The sequence below is a fragment of the Adiantum capillus-veneris genome, chromosome 4 (assembly GCF_014529385.1).
Source record: "Adiantum capillus-veneris isolate H3 chromosome 4, ASM1452938v2, whole genome shotgun sequence".
Taxonomy (NCBI): Eukaryota; Viridiplantae; Streptophyta; class Polypodiopsida; order Polypodiales; family Pteridaceae; genus Adiantum; species Adiantum capillus-veneris.
The window spans coordinates 118,023,776-118,046,784 of record NC_140934.1 but is presented as its reverse complement, the minus strand read 5'-3'; the positions used below and the strand labels follow the sequence as shown (position 1 = coordinate 118,046,784).

At 42.9% G+C, this 23,009-nt stretch overlaps 1 protein-coding gene across 3 annotated transcripts in view; it reads left to right on the top strand.

Annotated features, from left to right (window-relative positions):
- The first annotated feature begins 531 nt into the window (after positions 1 to 531).
- Positions 532 to 23,009, top strand: part of LOC147459880 (uncharacterized) — a 35,114-nt gene continuing 12,636 nt past the window's right edge. Inside the window, exons 1-3 of one of the 3 annotated variants that reach the window (XM_086511063.1) lie at positions 535 to 1,446; positions 1,586 to 1,790; positions 2,037 to 2,211. In XM_086511063.1, the coding sequence (XP_086367189.1) occupies positions 627 to 1,446; positions 1,586 to 1,790; positions 2,037 to 2,076 (1,065 nt within the window). In that variant the 5' untranslated portion in view covers positions 535 to 626 and the 3' untranslated portion in view covers positions 2,077 to 2,211. Of the gene's footprint in view, positions 1,447 to 1,585; positions 1,791 to 1,915; positions 2,480 to 23,009 lie in introns of those variants that run through there. The other 2 variants (XM_086511061.1, XM_086511062.1) reach the window with 2 other exon arrangements.

Sequence of the window (23,009 nt, the reverse complement as noted above, 5' to 3'; positions counted from 1 at the left end):
ATCCACGACTATCACCACACATTGTTGTTGGACCACTATCGCGTCCTTTGTAGTCGCTATTGTCGCTCACACATTTGTTTCTCTTTTTATTTTCTTTTGTTAATCCTCGACAATGCTAGCAGTCCTTCACTTTTTGTCTTATAGTGCCTTGAGCTCATCCACGTCAATCACCATGTCCTAGTTTACAAAATGTGTCTGAAGTTACGAATTGGGACACATGGATGCGCACAATGGCCTCCCATTCGGTGCCCCAATTCCTACGCATTGATCCCATCATGTGTGAACATGGGGTCTTCAATGAAGACCCCATCCCCATCGTGGGATCCACGGCCGAGAGCTGGGTGCACGAGATGCTAGGTGATCCGATTTTACTTCTTTTATTCTAGTTTACTTTTGTACAGGAAAAAGTCACCCGGTGGATTCGTCGAGATGAAATCCCAATGTGGATCCGTTTAGATGTCAAACTTTAAGGAGCGCCGGCGAGCGTGCAGTAACTGTAGCAAGCGTGAATCGAGCGTGTAGCAGGCGCCGGGCTATATTATTAAATTGGTCACAAAGGAGCATTTTGACGACGCCATAACCAGGTGAACGAGCAGTGGCCTCCAGTTAAGTCTCGCCAGAAGACAATGGCGCCTATTTCAGAGATATTGGGAGCACTTCTGAGGGCCATTTTACGGGAAATTAGTGCAGTGACAGGCGCGAGTTCTACGAGTGGAGACGACGCTGCTTCAGATCAAGAGCCACATCTGTACAACAGCAAGCAGAAAATACTGCTTGTGGGAGAAGGTGACTTCTCTTCCTCAAAGACTTTGGCGACAACACCCGTAGCTGCTGCTCATTCTGTAAATAGGGACGACGCTATCGCAGTTCAGGAGCCGAAGAAAATAAATCTGTACAACAGCAAGCAGAGAATATTGCTTGTGGGAGAAGGTGACTTCTCTTCCTCAAAGGCTTTGGCGACAGCACCCATAGCTGCTGCTCATTCTGCAAATAGGGACGACGCTATCGCAGTTCAGGAGCCGAATGAAATAAATCTGTACAACAGCAAGCAGAGAATACTGCTTGTGGGAGAAGGTGACTTCTCTTCCTCGAAGGCTTTGGCGACAGCACCCATAGCTGCTACTAATTCTGCAAATAGGGACGACGCTATCGCAGTTCAGGAGCCGACGAAAATACATCTGTACAACAGCAAGCAGAGAATACTGCCTGTGGGAGAAGGTGACTTCTCTTCCTCAAAGGCTTTGGCGACAGCACCCATAGCTGCTGCTCATTCTGCAAATAGGGACGACGCTGTCGCAGTTCAGGAGCCTAAGAAAATACATTTGTACAACAGCAAGCAGAGAATACTGCTTGTGGGAGAAGGAGACTTCTCTTTCTCAAAGGCTATGGCGACGGCTTTTGGTTCAGCTGCGACTAATATGGTAGCCACATCTCTAGATTCCCGAGGTATGAGTGCACAACGCAGAACAATATTGGGATTAATGTCTTCTCCTGTAATCATAGAAGTCAAAAGATGGCGAAAGTAGAGGAGAAAATGTACAATTGCTAATTTATCGTACTAATTGTGCTTGGTTGAATGCTGCAGCGAAGCTGCTGATGTGCTACCCTAACTGCGAGAGCACCCTTGAGTTTTTGAGGCGCGCAGGAGTCGAGCTTGTGCATGGTGTGGATGCCACCCGCATGGCTGCCGATGAGCGCTTCATAACACGACGCTTCGATCGCATTATCTTCAATTTTCCGCACGCAGGCTTTGCAGTGGGTGTCAATGAGACAAGCCCGGCAAGAATCGCGTAAGCTTCTCTCTCTCTCTCTCTCTCTCTCACACACACACACACACACTCACTCACACACACACATACACAGGCTGACATGAGCTAATTCAACGTTGTACCTGCTGATCAATATAATCCTGCAGAGCGAATAAGGAGCTACTGCGTAAGTTCTTTCCAAACGCTAAGTCATTGCTGAGGGAGGGAGGGGAGGTCCACATCACGCACCACGTGGGACGACACCCTTACACGGCGTGGAACTTGCAGGGTGCAGCTGCTGAGGCGGGATTCCTGCTCAAGCAGTTGAAGGCTTTTGACATGAGCAATTTCCCAGGCTATGTCAACCGAAAGGGGGATGGTGTCTTCTGCGCAGACACCTTCCGCCTAGGCCCCGTCTCGGCTACCTACATCTTCGCACTCCCCTCTTTTTCTTCATACTTCAGTGTGTGAGTGCCAATGACGTATCAAGACCCATCACGTATTGAGCACTCATTTGGCTAATCAGACCCCATCTTTAAGTAAAGTTTCTACTTAGTTTTTTTGCAGAAAACTAGTACCACTCATGCGTACGCTTTACTTTAGAGTGTTGAGGTCTTGGTCATTTCGCTACGAGATGACAATAGGATTAGGCCTATGGAAGAGACACTAGCCCCCTTGTATATTAATGCAACGACAGATCGAAATAAAATTTCTCACTAGAATTAATATTATGAAGGGTGCAAAATTTTTTAAAAATAGAATACAAAAGGGCTTTAAATTGCACATTGTAAATGACATGGACATTGGTCAAGCCATTAAACAAAATTTGGGCATAAAGGAACTTTTTAAGGAGTTTGAATTTATCTCTCTTTATTAAAACGGACGTATGGATAAATTTTTGTAAACAAATTTTAAAATTGACGGAAGTTTGACAGTTAGAATATCTTCTTCAAGCTCTATCTACTGATATATAGCACGTTATGAGATTTTTCATATTTTAAAAGATTTTTTTTTATTCACTTAAATTTCGACAGAGTTGTCATATCATAGGTGAATTAAAAAAAATCTTTTAACATATAAGAAATATTATGGCGTGTTATATATCAGTAGATAGAGCTTGAAGAGGACATTCTAATTGTCAAACCTCTGTCAACTTTAGAGTTTGTTTGCAAAAATTTATCTATGCGTTCGTTTTGGTAGAGAGAGGTAAAGTCAAATTTTTTAAAGGACTCTTTTGTGAATCCAAATTTTGCATAATGACTTTTTGTTGCTTCTTTGTTCCTCATGCAAACGACGCTCCGAAGGATTCACCTAAACAATGTCGGGGATATATTGTATTGTGCTCGTTGCAGGAAAAAGAATCCTTTACCTAAACAATGTCGGGGATATATTGTAATGTGCTCGTTGGCAGGAGAAAGATTAGACCAAGAATAGCTTGCCTTGCACTTAGCAAGGTTGCTCCTTATAATAGCAATAGATAGTTACAAAGGGATGTTCACACTACACCCTTTGACGGATTAACCCTACACACCACACCTTCTCCCTTGGGAGAAAGAAGATGGGACATCTTTTTACAATGTTTGAAACTAAGAAGATACTTGACATAAAGAGACCAATACCAATGCTTCGTAGGGAGGAGTTATCATACAACGACTTAGGACTCATGCTGGACTCGAAGAATTTGATGACTTAAGAGAGGAAAGATCATGACATCATGTCGAAAATCATCAAGGCATGCAACTCATACATCTCGTTTAGGCAAACATTAGGTTGCTATACCAATGTAATGGACATACGAGGAAGACCAAGGGGCTACTCCAAAGCAATGGGGATGAATTTTTAGTGCGACATGTATCAATTTTCAAAAAAGGGTTGAGCAATTGTGTAAACGAAAATGAATTATTGCGAAGGAACCTAAAGACGAAGCTCAAATTAAATATATAAGGAATTTTTCTCTGGTCTTTTTTCACTAAACTAAAATAACAAGTATCTCTGCAGCATGGCAACTCTTGTTGCTCTTATTTAGATCTCTATTGGTTAAAAGTCGACTTGTAAGATCAACATATTGAACCGGTGTTAAACTTTTCTCTGCAAGAACCTCATTATCAAGGCACTTGTAGATGATACAATATTGAAGTTGAAACTGATCATTCCTAGGTTAATGTGGTGTATACTCCATGTAGGAAGACATCATATAGCGTTGTAAAAATTGAACTTCGGAGACCATTTGTATAGTGTATCATGAACGTTGCCTGGCATAGACTTTGATTGAAAATGGAAAAATATTTTAGAATATCTTGAGAGAATCCAATGGTTGATCCACATGTAACTCCAACAATGGAAAGTTTTACTTTACATGTCTTATCATAATTTGCATACTGTGGGAGTGAGATTGTATAACAAGACCCCAACATGTGTACTGCATAACAAAGAATTACTAGTAATGTGGATTCATGAAGCTCTATCAAAATTTTAGTGGATTGAAAGCAATAAAGCAACATAGAGAGGTTGCGAGGAAAGGTGGTTGTTGACAATGAGTACCACAGCGACGAACAAATAAATATGTGCAACAAATCTAAAGCAACGATATTGCTGCATCGACACTAGAAGGATAGATGGCATAAATTAGAAAATAGGCTCCTTGTAGAAAAACCCCAAGTATGGAGCCTGATTTACCCTTGTAATTTTCTGTGGTAAAATCGCACATTTGTAAGGCTCCCATTATGAGGAGAAGCCATCGTGCGTGAAGAAAAATCACTCACCGGAAACCAAAATTTTCATGGACAAAAATCAGGGGCAACTTTAAAGGCCTCGGGGGCGGAGGCCCCTGAGACTTTTTTTTTTCGCCGGAATATTATGGCTGGACGGCGGCCGGAAAGTGGTCGGAAAACAACTGGTCGGTTGGCCGGTGGCCGGTAGTCAATGGCCGATAGCCGGTGGTCGGAAGTCAATGGTCGGTGGCCGGTGGTCGGAAGTCAATGGCCGGTGGTCGGTGGCCGAATTCAATGGCCGGTGGCCGAATTCAAAAGCGGACTTGTCTTCTCAAGGGCGGCCACACATGGGCGGATTGGAGGGTCCGATTTGGACTTATTCGCACAAGGGTGGCTACACATGGCTGCCTCTCATAAGAGAGGGCAGCCCTTTTGGCCTATAAAAGGAGGCCATTTCTACACACATTTCATAGTGTGAAGTTGATGCAACAAGGTGAGTGTGAGGTGGTGAGAGTGAAGCAAGGCGGGAGCTCCATTAAGAATATAATCCCTTTGTAAACTACTTCTTGTTTTGAAGTACTAAAGCCATTGAGTGGCTGCTTTCCCGTGGACGTAGCCCACATTGGGTGAACCACGTATATCGTGTGTACTCTCTCTCTCTCTCTCTACTCTATAATCTCGTGTATGTAAATCTATCTCTCTCCATTAAGTAATCTAATCAATTATCTATTTAGCTACGTCTTATTTCCTAACAATTGGTATCAGAGCAAGGTTTGCTCGTAGCTAAATTATCTCAAGGAAAGGATTCCTTGAATTGAGTGGGAGTTATGGCGGAGGAAGGGAAGCTCAAGATTGAGAAGTTCAACGACAAAAACTACCAACATTGGAAGATGTAGATTGGAGACTATCTTTACCAGAAAGACCTCTATTTGCCACTAGGCGGTCTTGCGAAGAAGCCCGCAACAATGGCAGATGAAGCATGGATTGTCCTTGATCGAAAGACACTGGAAACAATCCGGTTAAGCTTGGCGTCAACGGTGGCCTTCAATGTTTCCGAGATGAAGACCACGGAGGACTTGATGAAGTCACTTGATGACTTCTACGAGAAACCATCGGCATCCAATAAGGTATTTCTTATGAAGCGCTTGTTCAATCTAAAGATGGCAGAGAATGGTTCAGTTGCAGAACACCTAAATGACTTTAACACAAACATAAGTCAACTTCGATCAGTGAAAATCAATTTCGATGACGAAGTGCGAGCTCTCCTTATACTATCATCTCTACCGGATAGTTGGGACAGCCTTGTGATGGCTGTAAGTAATTCTATCTCTGGCACAAATACTCTTAAGTTTGATGATGTTGTGGGTGTTCTCCTAAGCGAGGAAATGCGAAGGAGAAGCACAGGAGAATCATCAAATGCTGCACTATCAGTGGAAACAAGAGGAAGGCTTAAGGAGAGGTTCAAAAACCAAAAGGGTCGTGATCGCTCAAGGCGGAGCAAATCACGCACAAAGTCAGTTCTTGAATGTTGGAACTGCGGCAAGAAGGGACACGTTAAGAAGGATTGCTGGTCCAAGAAGAAGAAGGAGACAGAGTCTCAAGACAACAAGCCAACATCGGAGGCCAATGTGGCAGGTAAAGTAGAGCAAGATGCTCTAATTCTCTCATTAGACAATGTGTCTAATTCCTGGATAGTAGATTCTGGGGCTTCATTCCATGCGACACCACACAAGCAACATTTCCAAGACTACACCAAAGGTAATTTTGGGTATGTATACTTGGGAGATGATGAAGCTTGTGAGATTGTCGGCAAAGGTACAGTTTCTGTCAAAACTGCTAATGGAAATGAATGGAAGCTTAATGATGTTAAGCATGTTCCTTCTCTTCGCAAAAATTTGCTCTCTACAGGACAATTGGATGATGAAAGTCACAACATTGCATTCGGAAACAAACGGTGGAAGATCTCAAAGGGATCTTTGGTGGTTGCCAAGGGTGAAAAAGTCGGTACACTTTACTTATGTACTGTTAGCACGCAACCTTCAGCTTGTGCAGCAACTACAGAAGTTGACAGTGCGGTGTGGCACTACCGACTTGGGCATATGAGTGCCAAAGGAATGCAAATCCTTCAAACAAAGAAGCTTCTACCAGGTTTGAAAGAAGTGGACTTAAAGTTCTGTGAAGATTGTGTTTATGGTAAACAAAAGAGGGTAAAATTTCAAAAATCAGGAAATGAAAGAAAAAATAAAAAACTTGAGTTGGTTCATTCTGATGTTTGGGGTCCTGCAAGTACACCATCACTTGGTGGCTCATTGTACTATGTAACATTCATAGACGATGCAACTAGAAAAACATGGGTTTATGTCATGAAGAATAAATCCGATGTATTTTCCATATTTCAAAGGTGGAAAGCCTTTGTGGAGAATGAAACAGGTACCAAGGTTAAATGTCTCAGATCCGACAATGGAGGCGAATATTGCAGCCAAGCTTTTGAAAGCTTTTGTGCTAGCAATGGCATTCGGAGGCAAAGGACAACCCCAAGGACACCTCAACAAAATGGGATTTCGGAAAGGATGAACAGGACAATCATGGAACGAGCACGAAGCATGCGGCTACATGCAGGCCTACCGCTTGAGCTTTGGGCGGAAGCTGTAAGTACGTCTGTGTACTTAATCAATCGGTCACCCTCAACGGCATTGGATGGGGGAGTTCCAGAAGAGGCATGGACAGGTAAACCGGTGAATTATGCATTTCTCAAAGTGTTTGGGTGTGAGGCTTTCATGCACATAGATAGAAGCCTAAGATCAAAGTTAGATGCAAAGTCCAAAAAGTGTTTCTTCATTGGCTATGGAGAAGGAGACTTTGGGTATCGCCTATGGAATCCAGAAGATGGTAAAATCTTAAGGAGTAGGGATGTAATTTTTAACGAAAAAAATATGTACAAAGATTACTTGGAAAGAAAACAAACAAAAGAAACAGGTGATGAGTACATGGAGCTTGAGGACGGTGAAGACTCAAGGACTGCAAACGGTGACAATGTGCAACAACGTCAAACAAATGAGGAGCCTCAACTTATTCCCCGAAGATCTACAAGAGCAAGTAGACCTCCAGAAAGGTTTGTTCCTTCCTTCAACCATCTCTTGATCTCAGATTCTGGAGAGCCGGAATCATATGAAGAAGCTATGCAACATGAATCCAAAGAAGAATGGACGAAGAGCATGCAAGTGGAGATGGACTCACTACATCGCAACCAAACATGGGAGTTGGTTGAGTTGCCTAAAGGTAAGCGGGCACTTCAAAACAAATGGGTGTACAAGCTAAAGGAAGAAGAAGGTGGGAAGAAAAGGTACAAGTCTAGGCTTGTGGTAAAAGGTTTTTCTCAAAAGAAAGGTATTGACTTCAATGAAATATTTTCTCCTGTTGTAAAAATGAACTCAATTAGGCTTGTCTTAAGCCTTGTGGCTGCTCATGATCTAAATCTCGAGCAAATGGATGTAAATACAGCATTCCCTCACGGTGACTTAGAGGAGGAAATCTACATGCTTCAACCAAAGGGGTATGAAGTTAAAGGTAAGGAGAAAATGGTTTGCAGATTAAAGAAGAGCTTGTATGGTTTAAAGCAAGCATCAAGACAATGGTACTTGAAGTTTGATCGATGGATGTTGGATCATGGATTCACAAGATGCAACTCGGATCACTGCGTCTACACGGAGAATTTGGGAGATGGGAAATTCATCATCCTAATGTTGTATGTTGATGACATGTTGATTGCAAGTGCTAACATGCAGGACATCAAAGACCTCAAAGAGGAGCTGTCCAAATCTTTTTCAATGAAAGATTTAGGTGCTGCAAAGAGGATACTTGGTATGAAAATATCAAGGGACAGGACGAAGAAGACAATAAAGCTATCTCAAGAAGATTACATCAAGAAGGTACTAGAAAGGTTTGCAATGCAAAATGCAAAACCAGTTTCTACACCTTTGGCTGTTCATTTTAAACTAATGAAGGATATGTGTCCAAAGACACAAGAGGAGATAGCCTATATGTCTAAAGTTCCATATGCTGCAGCGGTAGGTTCTCTAATGTATGCTATGGTCTGGACAAGGCCAGACATTGCACATGCAGTGGGAGTTGTGAGTAGGTTCATGGACAACTCAGGTAAAGAGCATTGGCAAGGTGTGAAGTGGATACTTAGGTATCTAAAAGGGACAACAACAAATGCTTTGTATTTTGGAGGAACTGATATTTTTCTAGAAGGGTATGCTGATGCAGATATGGCAGGTGACAAAGATACTCGAAGGAGCACTACTGGCTATGTGTTCACGGTTGGAGGCACAGCAGTAAGCTGGGCTTCAAAGCTGCAGAAAGTGGTTTCACTTTCTACCACGGAAGCAGAGTATGTAGCAATGACGGAGGCAAGCAAAGAAATTCTGTGGCTTCACAGATTCTTAGAAGAGCTTGGATTCAAACAAGACAATTGTGTCTTGTACAGTGATAGCCAAAGCGCTATCCATCTTGCGAAGAACTCAGCCTTTCATTCAAGGACAAAGCACATTGAGGTGAGATATCACTTCATACGCACTCTTTTGGAAGAGGGACAACTAAAGCTAGGAAAGGTGCATACAAGTGAAAATCCTGCAGACATGTTTACAAAGGTGGTCAACAAGGAGAAGTTGAGCTTTTGCTCATCTTGAATCGGCATTCAAGGATAAGAAGCCATAATGGAAAGCAGTCATCGGTTTGGTTTGGAGATCAGTCTCCAAGTGGGAGACTTCTTAAGTATGGAGCCTGATTTACCCTTGTAATTTTCTGTGGTAAAATCGCACATTTGTAAGGCCCCCATTATGAGGAGAAGCCATCGTGCGTGAAGGAAAATCACTCACCGGAAACCAAAATTTTCATGGACAAGAATCAGGGGCAACTTTAAAGGCCTCCAGGGCGGAGGCCCCCGAGACTTTTTTTTTTCGCCGGAATATTATGGCTGGACGGCGGCCGGAAAGTGATCGGAAAACAACCGGTCGGTTGGCCGGTGGCCGGTAGTCAATGGCCGATAGCCGGTGGTCGGAAGTCAATGGCCGGTGGCCGGTGGTCGGAAGTCAATGGCCGGTGGCCGGTGGCCGAATTCAATGGCCGGTGGCCGAATTCAAAAGCGGACTTGTCTTCTCAAGGGCGGCCGCACATGGGCGGATTGGAGGGTCCGATTTGGACTTATTCGCACAAGGGCGGCTACACATGGCTGTCTCTCATAAGAGAGGGCAGCCCTTTTGGCCTATAAAAGGAGGCCATTTCTACACACATTTCATAGTGTGAAGTTGATGCAACAAGGTGAGTGTGAGGTGGTGAGAGTGAAGCAAGGCGGGAGCTCCATTAAGGATATAATCCCTTTGTAAACTACTTCTTGTTTTGAAGTACTAAAGCCATTGAGTGGCTGCTTTCCCGTGGACGTAGCCCACATTGGGTGAACCACGTATATCGTGTGTACTCTCTCTCTCTCTCTCTACTCTATAATCTCGTGTATGTAAATCTATCTCTCTCCATTAAGTAATCTAATCAATTATCTATTTAGCTACGTCTTATTTCCTAACAACTGGTATCAGAGCAAGGTTTGTTCGTAGCTAAATTATCTCAAGGAAAGGATTCCTTGAATTGAGTGGGAGTTATGGCGGAGGAAGGGAAGCTCAAGATTGAGAAGTTCAACGGCAAAAACTACCAACATTGGAAGATGTAGATTGAAGACTATCTCTACCAGAAGGACCTCTATTTGCCACTAGGCGGTCTTGCGAAGAAGCCCGCAACAATGGCAGATGAAGCATGGATTGTCCTTGATCGAAAGACACTGGAAACAATCCGGTTAAGCTTGGCGTCAACGGTGGCCTTCAATGTTTCCGAGATGAAGACCACGGAGGACTTGATGAAGTCACTTGATGACTTCTACGAGAAACCATCGGCATCCAATAAGGTATTTCTTATGAAGCGCTTGTTCAATCTAAAGATGGCAGAGAATGGTTCAGTTGCAGAACACCTAAATGACTTTAACACATACATAAGTCAACTTCGATCAGTGAAAATCAATTTCGATGACGAAGTGCGAGCTCTCCTTATACTATCATCTCTACCGGATAGTTGGGACAGCCTTGTGATGGCTGTAAGTAATTCTATCTCTGGCACAAATACTCTTAAGTTTGATGATGTTGTGGGTGTTCTCCTAAGCGAGGAAATGCGAAGGAGAAGCACAGGAGAATCATCAAATGCTGCACTATCAGTGGAAACAAGAGGAAGGCTTAAGGAGAGGTTCAAAAACCAAAAGGGTCGTGATCGCTCAAGGCGGAGCAAATCACGCACAAAGTCAGTTCTTGAATGTTGGAATTGCGGCAAGAAGGGACACGTCAAGAAGGATTGCTGGTCCAAGAAGAAGAAGGAGACAGAGTCTCAAGACAACAAGCCAACATCGGAGGCCAATGTGGCAGGTAAAGTAGAGCAAGATGCTCTAATTCTCTCATTAGACAATGTGTCTAATTCCTGGATAGTAGATTCTGGGGCTTCATTCCATGCGACACCACACAAGCAACATTTCCAAGACTACACCAAAGGTAATTTTGGGTATGTATACTTGGGAGATGATGAAGCTTGTGAGATTGTCGGCAAAGGTACAGTTTCTGTCAAAACTGCTAATGGAAATGAATGGAAGCTTAAAGATGTTAGGCATGTTCCTTCTCTTCGCAAAAATTTGATCTCTACAGGACAATTGGATGATGAAGGTCACAACATTGCATTCGGAAACAAACGGTGGAAGATCTCAAAGGGATCTTTGGTGGTTGCCAAGGGTGAAAAAGTCGGTACACTTTACTTATGTACTGTTAGCACGCAACCTTCAGCTTGTGCAGCAACTACAGAAGTTGACAGTGCGGTGTGGCACTACCGACTTGGGCATATGAGTGCCAAAGGAATGCAAATCCTTCAAACAAAGAAGCTTCTACCAGGTTTGAAAGAAGTGGACTTAAAGTTCTGTGAAGATTGTGTTTATGGTAAACAAAAGAGGGTAAAATTTCAAAAATCAGGAAATGAAAGAAAAAATAAAAAACTTGAGTTGGTTCATTCTGATGTTTGGGGTCCTGCAAGTACACCATCACTTGGTGGCTCATTGTACTATGTAACATTCATAGACGATGCAACTAGAAAAACATGGGTTTATGTCATGAAGAATAAATCCGATGTATTTTCCATATTTCAAAGGTGGAAAGCCTTTGTGGAGAATGAAACAGGTACCAAGGTTAAATGCCTCAGATCCGACAATGGAGGCGAATATTGCAGCCAAGCTTTTGAAAGCTTTTGTGCTAGCAATGGCATTCGGAGGCAAAGGACAACCCCAAGGACACCTCAACAAAATGGGATTTCGGAAAGGATGAACAGGACAATCATGGAACGAGCACGAAGCATGCGGCTACATGCAGGCCTACCGCTTGAGCTTTGGGCGGAAGCTGTAAGTACGTCTGTGTACTTAATCAATCGGTCACCCTCAACGGCATTGGATGGGGGAGTTCCAGAAGAGGCATGGACAGGTAAACCGGTGAATTATGCATTTCTCAAAGTGTTTGGGTGTGAGGCTTTCATGCACATAGATAGAAGCCTAAGATCAAAGTTAGATGCAAAGTCCAAAAAGTGTTTCTTCATTGGCTATGGAGAAGGAGACTTTGGGTATCGCCTATGGAATCCAGAAGATGGTAAAATCTTAAGGAGTAGGGATGTAATTTTTAACGAAAAAAATATGTACAAAGATTACTTGGAAAGAAAACAAACAAAAGAAACAGGTGATGAGTACATGGAGCTTGAGGACGGTGAAGACTCAAGGACTGCAAACGGTGACAATGTGCAACAACGTCAAACAAATGAGGAGCCTCAACTTATTCCCCGAAGATCTACAAGAGCAAGTAGACCTCCAGAAAGGTTTGTTCCTTCCTTCAACCATCTCTTGATCTCAGATTCTGGAGAGCCGGAATCATATGAAGAAGCTATGCAACATGAATCCAAAGAAGAATGGACGAAGAGCATGCAAGTGGAGATGGACTCACTACATCGCAACCAAACATGGGAGTTGGTTGAGTTGCCTAAAGGTAAGCGGGCACTTCAAAACAAATGGGTGTACAAGCTAAAGGAAGAAGAAGGTGGGAAGAAAAGGTACAAGTCTAGACTTGTGGTAAAAGGTTTTTCTCAAAAGAAAGGTATTGACTTCAATGAAATATTTTCTCCTGTTGTAAAAATGAACTCAATTAGGCTTGTCTTAAGCCTTGTGGCTGCTCATGATCTAAATCTCGAGCAAATGGATGTAAATACAGCATTCCCTCACGGTGACTTAGAGGAGGAAATCTACATGCTTCAACCAAAGGGGTATGAAGTTAAAGGTAAGGAGAAAATGGTTTGCAGATTAAAGAAGAGCTTGTATGGTTTAAAGCAAGCATCAAGACAATGGTACTTGAAGTTTGATCGATGGATGTTGGATCATGGATTCACAAGATGCAACTCGGATCACTGCGTCTACACGGAGAATTTGGGAGATGGGAAATTCATCATCCTAATGTTGTATGTTGATGACATGTTGATTGCAAGTGCTAACATGCAGGACATCAAAGACCTCAAAGAGGAGCTGTCCAAATCTTTTTCAATGAAAGATTTAGGTGCTGCAAAGAGGATACTTGGTATGAAAATATCAAGGGACAGGACGAAGAAGACAATAAAGCTATCTCAAGAAGATTACATCAAGAAGGTACTAGAAAGGTTTGCAATGCAAAATGCAAAACCAGTTTCTACACCTTTGGCTGCTCATTTTAAACTAATGAAGGATATGTGTCCAAAGACACAAGAGGAGATAGCCTATATGTCTAAAGTTCCATATGCTGCAGCGGTAGGTTCTCTAATGTATGCTATGGTCTGGACAAGGCCAGACATTGCACATGCAGTGGGAGTTGTGAGTAGGTTCATGGACAACCCAGGTAAAGAGCATTGGCAAGCTGTGAAGTGGATACTTAGGTATCTAAAAGGGACAACAACAAATGCTTTGTATTTTGGAGGAACTGATATTTTTCTAGAAGGGTATGCTGATGCAGATATGGCAGGTGACAAAGATACTCGAAGGAGCACTACTGGCTATGTGTTCACGGTTGGAGGCACAGCAGTAAGCTGGGCTTCAAAGCTGCAGAAAGTGGTTTCACTTTCTACCACGGAAGCAGAGTATGTAGCAATGACGGAGGCAAGCAAAGAAATTCTGTGGCTTCACAGATTCTTAGAAGAGCTTGGATTCAAACAAGACAATTGTGTCTTGTACAGTGATAGCCAAAGCGCTATCCATCTTGCGAAGAACTCAGCCTTTCATTCAAGGACAAAGCACATTGAGGTGAGATATCACTTCATACGCACTCTTTTGGAAGAGGGACAACTAAAGCTAGGAAAGGTGCATACAAGTGAAAATCCTGCAGACATGTTTACAAAGGTGGTCAACAAGGAGAAGTTGAGCTTTTGCTCATCTTCAATCGGCATTCAAGGATAAGAAGCCAGAATGGAAAGCAGTCACCGGTTTGGTTTGGAGATCAGTCTCCAAGTGGGAGACTTGTTAAGTATGGAGCCTGATTTACCCTTGTAATTTTCTGTGGTAAAATCGCACATTTATAAGGCCCCCATTATGAGGAGAAGCCATCGTGCGTGAAGGAAAATCACTCACCGGAAACCAAAATTTTCATGGACAAGAATCAGGGGCAACTTTAAAGGCCTCCAGGGCGGAGGCCCCCGAGACTTTTTTTTTTCGCCGGAATATTCTTTTTCGCCGGAATATTATGGCTGGACGGCGGCCGGAAAGTGATCGGAAAACAACCGGTCGGTTGGCCGGTGGCCGGTAGTCAATGGCCGATAGCCGGTGGTCGGAAGTCAATGGCCGGTGGCCGGTGGTCGGAAGTCAATGGCCGGTGGCCGGTGGCCGAATTCAATGGCCGGTGGCCGAATTCAAAAGCGGACTTGTCTTCTCAAGGGCGGCCACACATGGGCGGATTGGAGGGTCCGATTTGGACTTATTCGCACAAGGGCGGCTACACATGGCTGTCTCTCATAAGAGAGGGCAGCCCTTTTGGCCTATAAAAGGAGGCCATTTTTACACACATTTCATAGTGTGAAGTTGATGCAACAAGGTGAGTGTGAGGTGGTGAGAGTGAAGCAAGGCGGGAGCTCCATTAAGGGTATAATCCCTTTGTAAACTACTTCTTGTTTTGAAGTACTAAAGCCATTGAGTGGCTGCTTTCCCGTGGACGTAGCCCACATTGGGTGAACCACGTATATCGTGTGTACTCTCTCTCTCTCTCTCTCTCTACTCTATAATCTCGTGTATGTAAATCTATCTCTCTCCATTAAGTAATCTAATCAATTATCTATTTAGCTATGTCTTATTTCCTAACAAGAAGATGAAAGAAACTACTCCACTAGTGTAACATGCTTGCTAAAGGAGAGATTAGACCAGGAATAGTGTGCCTTGGCATTGAGTAATTGGGACTCCTTATATTAGCACTAGGTAATTACAAAGGGATGTTCATAGTACAACCTTGGATGGACTCACGTTCTATACACCACAATATGTAGGACGTGTCACCTATGAATTATCAAAATGGTTATATTAAATTTCTAAAGTTCTATAAACTTGCATATACAGTTGGAGTTTTTTAACCAATTTGGATGTTTCTCGAGAAAAGATAGTTATTTGTAAATATTTGTGAAGAGAGTTTTTTTTAAAGGTACTCGTTGCTTCCCATGTGTTTTAGAATTCAAGCGTTCACTACTTTGTGTGTAATAAGTGAAGTTGAGTATGAGTGGCTTCTTCCACTTGATAGATCCGTATCAACAAGGATCATATGTACAAAAAGAAAGAAAAAATGTTTCCTAGGAGGAAGAGAGGTGTGTGTTGTATGCACAAATATTTGCGGGTGTGTATGTGTGTGGAGATAGATACCATTAAGACTATGATGTTATCAAAACATTATTTGAACTATTAATCAAGTTGAAACACACATTATAGACTTCTGTAGATTAAATGGCTATATTGCTTCTTCATTAATTCAATATTACTACTCTTGGTCATGTAGCATTTAATGGTCTAGTAGCTTGTGTGAGCATTTCATTAGGATAGATTCTTAATGAGACTAACAAGAGTGTTTGGGTGGAGAGAGCAACAGAAAGCATACCACCTAGTTAGATAGTCATAAACAATACTTCAAAAAGAGAGAAATTAAGCTATTGACAACAGTTGAGGACTTGATTTACATAGAACCGGTTCCCCTTCCAGAAGGCTTTGTATTATGGTTTCTCCCATCAAGAGAGACATTTTACAATAAAATTCTAGTTGTTCCTTCAATACTAGTTAGTGCTATGAAGATAGAAACTTCAAGCACTAAGGACAACACTTATTAAACACAACATCAATTTGTTGTACGCGTGTAGCACGTGTACGGGGTGTGTGCAAGAGAGGGGAAGAAGAGAATGGGGAAGGGGATGATACACAGACAGTCTTTGTGTTTGGTTAGTGGAGAAGAAATAGAAGAATCAACCTTTTCTCTTTTTCTCTTTATATTGATTAGGTGAAATCAAGTATACAAGGGTGGTTTCTTACGACCACCTGACCTACATCCCAACAACCTCCCACTTGAAGTTCATGGTGGCCAATAGTGGCATTAGTATAGTTAATTTATACAAAGTTGATGAAGCATTGCCGAGGCTTCATCCTACACCCATAAGTTCTATACAATGTGTAAACCGTTCCGAGGTTAGGCTCTTTGTGAGAGCATCTACGGGGTTGTCGTCAGTGTGAACTTTGACAAGCTCGATACGCTTGTCAACCAATGCATCTCGTATGACATGGTATCTGACCTCTATGTGTTTCGATTTTGAGTGAAACACTGGATTCTTTGCCAAAGCAATGACACTCTGACTATCACAATGTAGTACTGGAACCTCGTGAATATCCAAATCTCCCACTAGACGAGCCAACCATATGGCTTCCTCGTTGGCGTCAGACGCAACAACATATTCTGTCTCAGTGGTAGATGAAGACGTACAATCTTGGAGACACGATCTCCAAGAGATAACTGCTCCAACAAATATGAATACATAGCCAGATGTGGATCTTCTACGATCCACGCAACCCGCATAATCCGCATCCGTGTAACCTACAGTAGATGCATCATTGTTTTTGAAGCGTAAACACTTGCTAGCTGTACCTTTCAAATATCTGAGGATTTTCTTCATTGCTTTCAAATGCTTCTTGCTAGGGTTTTCCATGTACCTACTAACCACTGCCAGTGCATGTGCAATGTCTGGTCTTGTGGCTACCATAGCGTACATCAAACTGCCAGTTGCTGAAGAATATGGTACTTTCGCCATTTCCTCTTTTTCAGCCACTGTCGTGGGAGGGTCTTCCTTGCTAAGTTTGGAGTATGCTTGCATTGGCATACTCAATGACTTCCCCCCCTGCATACTAAAACGTTGCAAGACTTTGTGAATTTACTTTTCTTGAGATAATTCAAGAATTCTACGTTGTCTGTCTCTCTTGATGTGCATACTAAGAAAGTGATTGGCATCTCTCAAATCCTTCATGGAAAAGTGAGTGCTCAACATCTTTTTCAAGTGATTGATCTCATCAATTGATTTGCCTGCGATAAGCATATCATCTACATACAAAATCAAGATGATTAAAGAACCATCATTCAATCTTTTTGTGTATAAGCAGTGATCCTCTTTACTTCTTATGTAACCCTGAGAGTGTATGAATTTGTCAAATTTTTGTTACCATTGCCTTGAACCTTGCTTGAGGCCATAGAGTGCCTTTTTAAGTCTACAAACCAATTCTGTCCTCGTTGGTTTTTGGGTTTCACATATGAATCCCTCTAGCTGTTTCATGTAGACATCTTCATCTAGAGCTCCGTGAAGAAATGCTGTGTTCACATCCATTTGGACAAGTTCCATGTCCTTAATAGCAGCCAAGCCAAGCACGGTGCGAAGTGTAGTCATCTTGACTACTGGAGAGAAAATCTCATCAAAATCCACACCTTTTTACTGCTTGAAACCCTTGGTAATTAGACGAGCCTTGTATCTAGGCTCGGGATCTTCCGCTGTATACTTGTTCTTGTATACCCACTTACAAGGTAAAGCATTTTTGCCTTTTGGTAATTCAACCAAATCCCATGTTTCATTAGCCACAATCGAATTGTATTATGATTACATAACTTGCTCCCATTTAACGCTAGCATCCATCTGTATAGCTTCTTTGTAGCAGGTTGGCTCTCCACTGTCAGTGACCAAAATGTGGTGTATACCCGGCTCAAACCGCTCGGTCACACGTGATACTCTCTCAGAGCGTCTCAGTACTTGACTGCTGGACTTTGCTCTCTCCGGAGCAATAGTAGTATCTTGCACTTGAGGAGTAGGTGCAACACTACTGCATTGAGTTGGTTCGGAGGCTACATCCTCAAAACGAACACGTCTGTACTCAACATCTTTGATGGGATTCTTGTGCATTTTTGATTCATTGAAAATCACATGTGAGTTACGAATGACTTTGTGTGATTCTGGGTGTTAGAGACGATATCCCATCTTTCCGTTTGCACCATAGCTAATAAAAATACATTTGGAGTAAGCTTCGCCATAGACATCATAGAAACAACTCGCTCTTGAATCATACGATTCATTCTTTCAGCTATCCCATTTTTTGCAGATGTGTATGGAGCAGTAAAATGCCACCGAATGCCTCTTCTATTGCAAAAATCCTTGAACTCTCTGGAGATGTATTCTCCACCATTGTCCGTGTGAAAAGCTTTGAGCTTTTATCCTGAGTTGGTTCTCAACCATGGCGAGGAATTTTTGGAATGTCGAAAAGACTTCCTCCTTACACTTAAAGAGATACACCCACACCTTTCTGGTAGAATCATCTATGAATGTGAGAAAGTAGTTCGGTCTCCCTAGAGTTTTATGTGGCATTGGACCACACAAATCACTGTGCACCAAGTCTAGAGGTTTGTCTAGTTTCTTATTCAATGGCAAAGATGTCAATCTGGTCTATTTGCCATATTGACAGTGCTCACACAATGGAAAGTCCGTGTAATCTAACACAGGTAAGTAGCCAAAATGCTGAAGTGTTTTCATTCCCTTTTGGCTAATATGTCCTAGTTGGCTATGCCACAACTCAGTAGACAGCAGCTCGACAGCATAGATAGAGTGTTTGTCGACACTCGAAACAACAAAGAGTACAGGGATCCGTTTTTATTACCTTTCATCATGATAAGGTTATTCTTGCGGATTATCCAAGAACGATTACCAAAAACTGTAGTGTAGCCAAGATCATCCAATTGCCCTATAGAAAGCAAGCTTTTCGTAAGCTTGGGCACATGTCTGACATTCTGCAGCACAAAATTAGTGTCATTATATATCTGAAGTTTCACATCACCAATGTCAATAACGTCAAGCTCATAGGAATCACCAAGCTTGACTATTCCATGCATGGATGCATAAGAGGAAAATCCCTCTCTATGCGGTGTGACATGAAAACTTGCACCAGAATCAAGAATTCAATTCTGTGCATAACCCTCACGTATCCTGTGCAACCAAAGCATCTGGAGTGAGATTTGAAGTGAAAATGAGAACATTAGAAGGATCTGTTGTCACCTCGACATGAATCTCTGTGGGCATAATGAGCATCACTGGAGGAGGAGCATCTGCTACTGCACTGGTAGGTATGGGAGACTCAACAACATCAAGCTCCTCAATCTTTACTGTACTTTTTCCTTTGCCAAAATTATCCTTTTGCATGTTTTTCTGATCTCTTAGGAAACTACGACAATCCTTTTTGTAATGACTCTTCTTGTGGCAATAGTAACACGATATTTTTGGCATTGCGGTTTCTACTTTGGCTCCTGTGCCTGCTAGTACTATGAGGATTTTGCTCTCTACTTTTGTTTTTGTATTTGTTCCTATCACGGCCTCTTGATTTTTGTTGAACTGCCAGCCATATATGCATCTCCATGACTAGCACCATCGAGAGATTTACGACGAATCTCTTGAGTGAGCAACGCATCTGTGACAACATTGAACTCTAACTTGCCATTCGGAGCTGAATTGCTAATGGCTGTGCAAAAGATATCCCATGAACTGGGTAGAGAGCATAATAAGAAGATAGATTTGAGTTCATCGTCAAACTCCTTGAAGCCCTGAGATGTCAGCTGACTGAACAAGGAGTTGAACTCATTTAAGTGACCAAAAACTGTGCTACCTTCTTTCATGTTGAGCTTCATAAGCTTTTTCATGAGAAAAACTTTTTTGGATGCACTTTTGCTCTCCCATGCTGAACATAAGCTATCCCAAAGTTCCTTGGTTGTTTTATTCCCTATGATAGTGAAGACGACTGATTCGGCTAGATGTAGACATATTGTAGCCATGGCTTTTGCATCCAAAAGCTTCCATTGAGCTTGTGTATAATCATCATCCTATGCGCGCTCTTTCAATGGTTCTAAGAGACCTTTGTTTATCAAAACATCTTTCATGCGCTCTTTTCACATGGTGAAGTTGCTGCCATCGAACTTTCGAATGAAATACTCCTCCTTTTCTGAAGAAGACACCATCGTTGACAAGAGGGTTTGAGAGGTGTCAAACTATGGCGAGAAGCTGTAGAAATTTGGGCAGAGTAACCTTTGTATCGGGAGTAAAATCTCAATCGAAATAGACTCAAAAGTGCCAAAAATGGAAGTCACGACTGGCGGGAAGTAAATCCAGCAAGTCTCCTTTGTATGAGGAGTCAAAACTCAACTCAAAATACGCATAAATGTGCCAACTGCACTAACTGGGCATCTGACTGCACAAAACCACTATTGTGTGACTGCCAACTCGGCGTCAAAAGCATAAATAACCGTCCAGATACATATCCTATGGCGAGGGTACTGTAAAGGGGAACTCCAGCTATCTGTATCACCGAAGGTGTCTCAACATTGGAGCACACCCCAGCTCAAAGAAAACCTCACGCTATCGACCCTCCAAAAGGCTAATGCAGACACAAATAGACTAGCCACAGTCTTAGAAAGGGCTCTTTCGGTCCGAGTCTCAGAAACGGCCAAAAAAAACTGCCAAATTAGCCAAAAATGGCTCCACACGTAGTACACTGGGCAATGTACGCAACTTAACGTATGTCAAGCCAAGGGCCAAACTAATGGGGTCACGGACTCGGCCAAGGGCCGACTGCCAGTGGGAACGGGTTCAGGCAGGCTGGAAGCCTATAAAAGGGAGGTTGGGCGGATGGACCGAGTCTGGCAGTCCATTGGTTTGAGATTGGCATCAGAGCTTCATGCTATCTTTAGAACTGAGGCACGTTTTTACTTTTGTTTCATGTTGCATGCAACCTCAAAGGGAAGAGGAAGACGAAGCCGAGGCCGTGGCGTGCAGGAGCTTCAAGCTGGGAAGGGAAAAAGTTTCGAATTGTGCAGAATTGCCCGAAGATGGGCTTGGTTGAAGCGCAAGTTCAAGCTGAGAACAACTCGTCACAGTAGCGACATCAAATTCCTGAAAATTTGAGTGCTACTTGCTCCTTCTTGCATCACGCAGGTCGATAGGTTCTGTTGCAGTTCGAAACTGTTTTAAAAAAAAATAATTCCCTTCACATTGGCCATCCCTAGTCGCCTTGGTAAAGGGTGGTGCCCGTTGGCCGAAGCGCTTCCTCTATCTTCTATGGCTCTCTTCCTCAACTCCATGCCCGTCTACAAGCACTCATTGCTGGGATTATTGCGCGTTCAGCATTCCGAACCTGCTGCAAACCAGGTTTTGAAGCTTCGACAAACTGCAACTTGGTCACCAAGCTTCAACCGATTTGGTGGTTGCATACGACGCAAGCCACCTCGGCAGTGACTATACATTGATTTGTGTTTTCAACTTCCTCATCGGCTGCCCAAATTGTCGGCAACTTTCAAGTTTATTTGGTGTATTGCATACGACGCAAACCAGACTATTGGCAACTCGAATTTGCTTCGTGCTTTTGAGTGAATCATCCACTGCAGTTTTGCTCGTTGTTGTCAAGCTGGTAGTGGTCTTGGATTGAACTTCACTTTCGAAGTCGGCGTTCTTTCTTGTCAAAGGCGTAATTATACGATTCCTTATCGCATATAGCTATGAGCTCGTTGGAATTCAGGTATTCTCCTTTCTTTTCTCGCACAGTATGTCCACAATATGGATTCGGACATAGATATGCATCATGCATTCGATTTCGAGCAGTCCGCACACGTTTCGTCTATCGATGCCACGCGGACGGTTCCTCTCACGGAGGATAATCGTGCCACAATGGTGACAGACGATGCGTATGAGTTGCTGGACATGCAAGATTTCCGTGCATTGCAAACACGCATGATTTTGCTTGAAACGAATTTTGCACAATTAAATCAAAATGTCACAGCATTATCCGATTTGATTAAGTTGCATATGCGGCAGCAGGCCACGGGCCCTGCTGGTTAGCAAAATCAGGAGCACGGCTCCACACCAAGCCAAGGGCTAGGTGCCGGGCAAGGCCCTCCCTCGGGACCACTGCACTCTCTGACCCAAAAAGAGGTGGACGATTTGTTGAAAAATACAAAGCCACCAATTTTTCGGGGAGAAGAGCATGAGCGAAACAAGGACACCGTGAATATTTTTCTCAGTAAGTGGGATGGTATTCATGACCTTAGACGTACCCCAGATGCAGCCAAGGCGCTGCAGACAAGTCTGACTTTGGATGGCAAGGCCTACAAATGGTGGATGTCTCTCAAGGAGAAGGGCATCCTACCACAGACTTGGGTAGCTTTTGAGACTGTCTTCAAGAAGGAATTTCTACCTACTAATGAGAAGGATAGAAATTGGACCGCATGGGACAAATGTTCTATGCGTCAGCATAAAACATTATTGGAATATATTTCCCATTATCGGGATGTGATCCTCCAGCTGGAAGGGATGGACACCTTTCAACAGGTACGTGGGTTCATCCGTGGATTAAATCCCGAGCTTAAGAAGCACGTTAAAACCTAGGATCCACAAATACTTGAGGAAGCAATAGTGCAAGCTCACATCCATGATGATCTCGATGATCGGGCATTGCATAGTTCACATGTGCATGACACTACACCTGTTTCAACACGTCCACAGTATGTGCATCATAAAAGAAAATTTGCATCTGCTGCATCAGAGACCTCCAAAAAAACCAAGGGGTCTAGAGGTCCTCTCTCAACGGAAGAGTTTGAGAAAGCCAAAAAAGAAAAGTTGTGCTTTACATGTTTGGGAACTGGACATAGCAAAAAGGATTGTCCCAAGGGGAAATCTGCTGCTCAAGACAAGGGGAAGGAAAAAGCAGTGCACATGGTGTAGCTTTTACCTCTTGAATCCTCTTCCCAGTTTGCTAATGTGGAAGTAACACACACCGAGGCGGTGCATGAGTGCTGTATCACGGCCTCCATGTGGCAGCAGACTTTCGGACCATATGAGTTGGTGCGTATGCATGGCTCTATCCAAGGACACAGGGTGC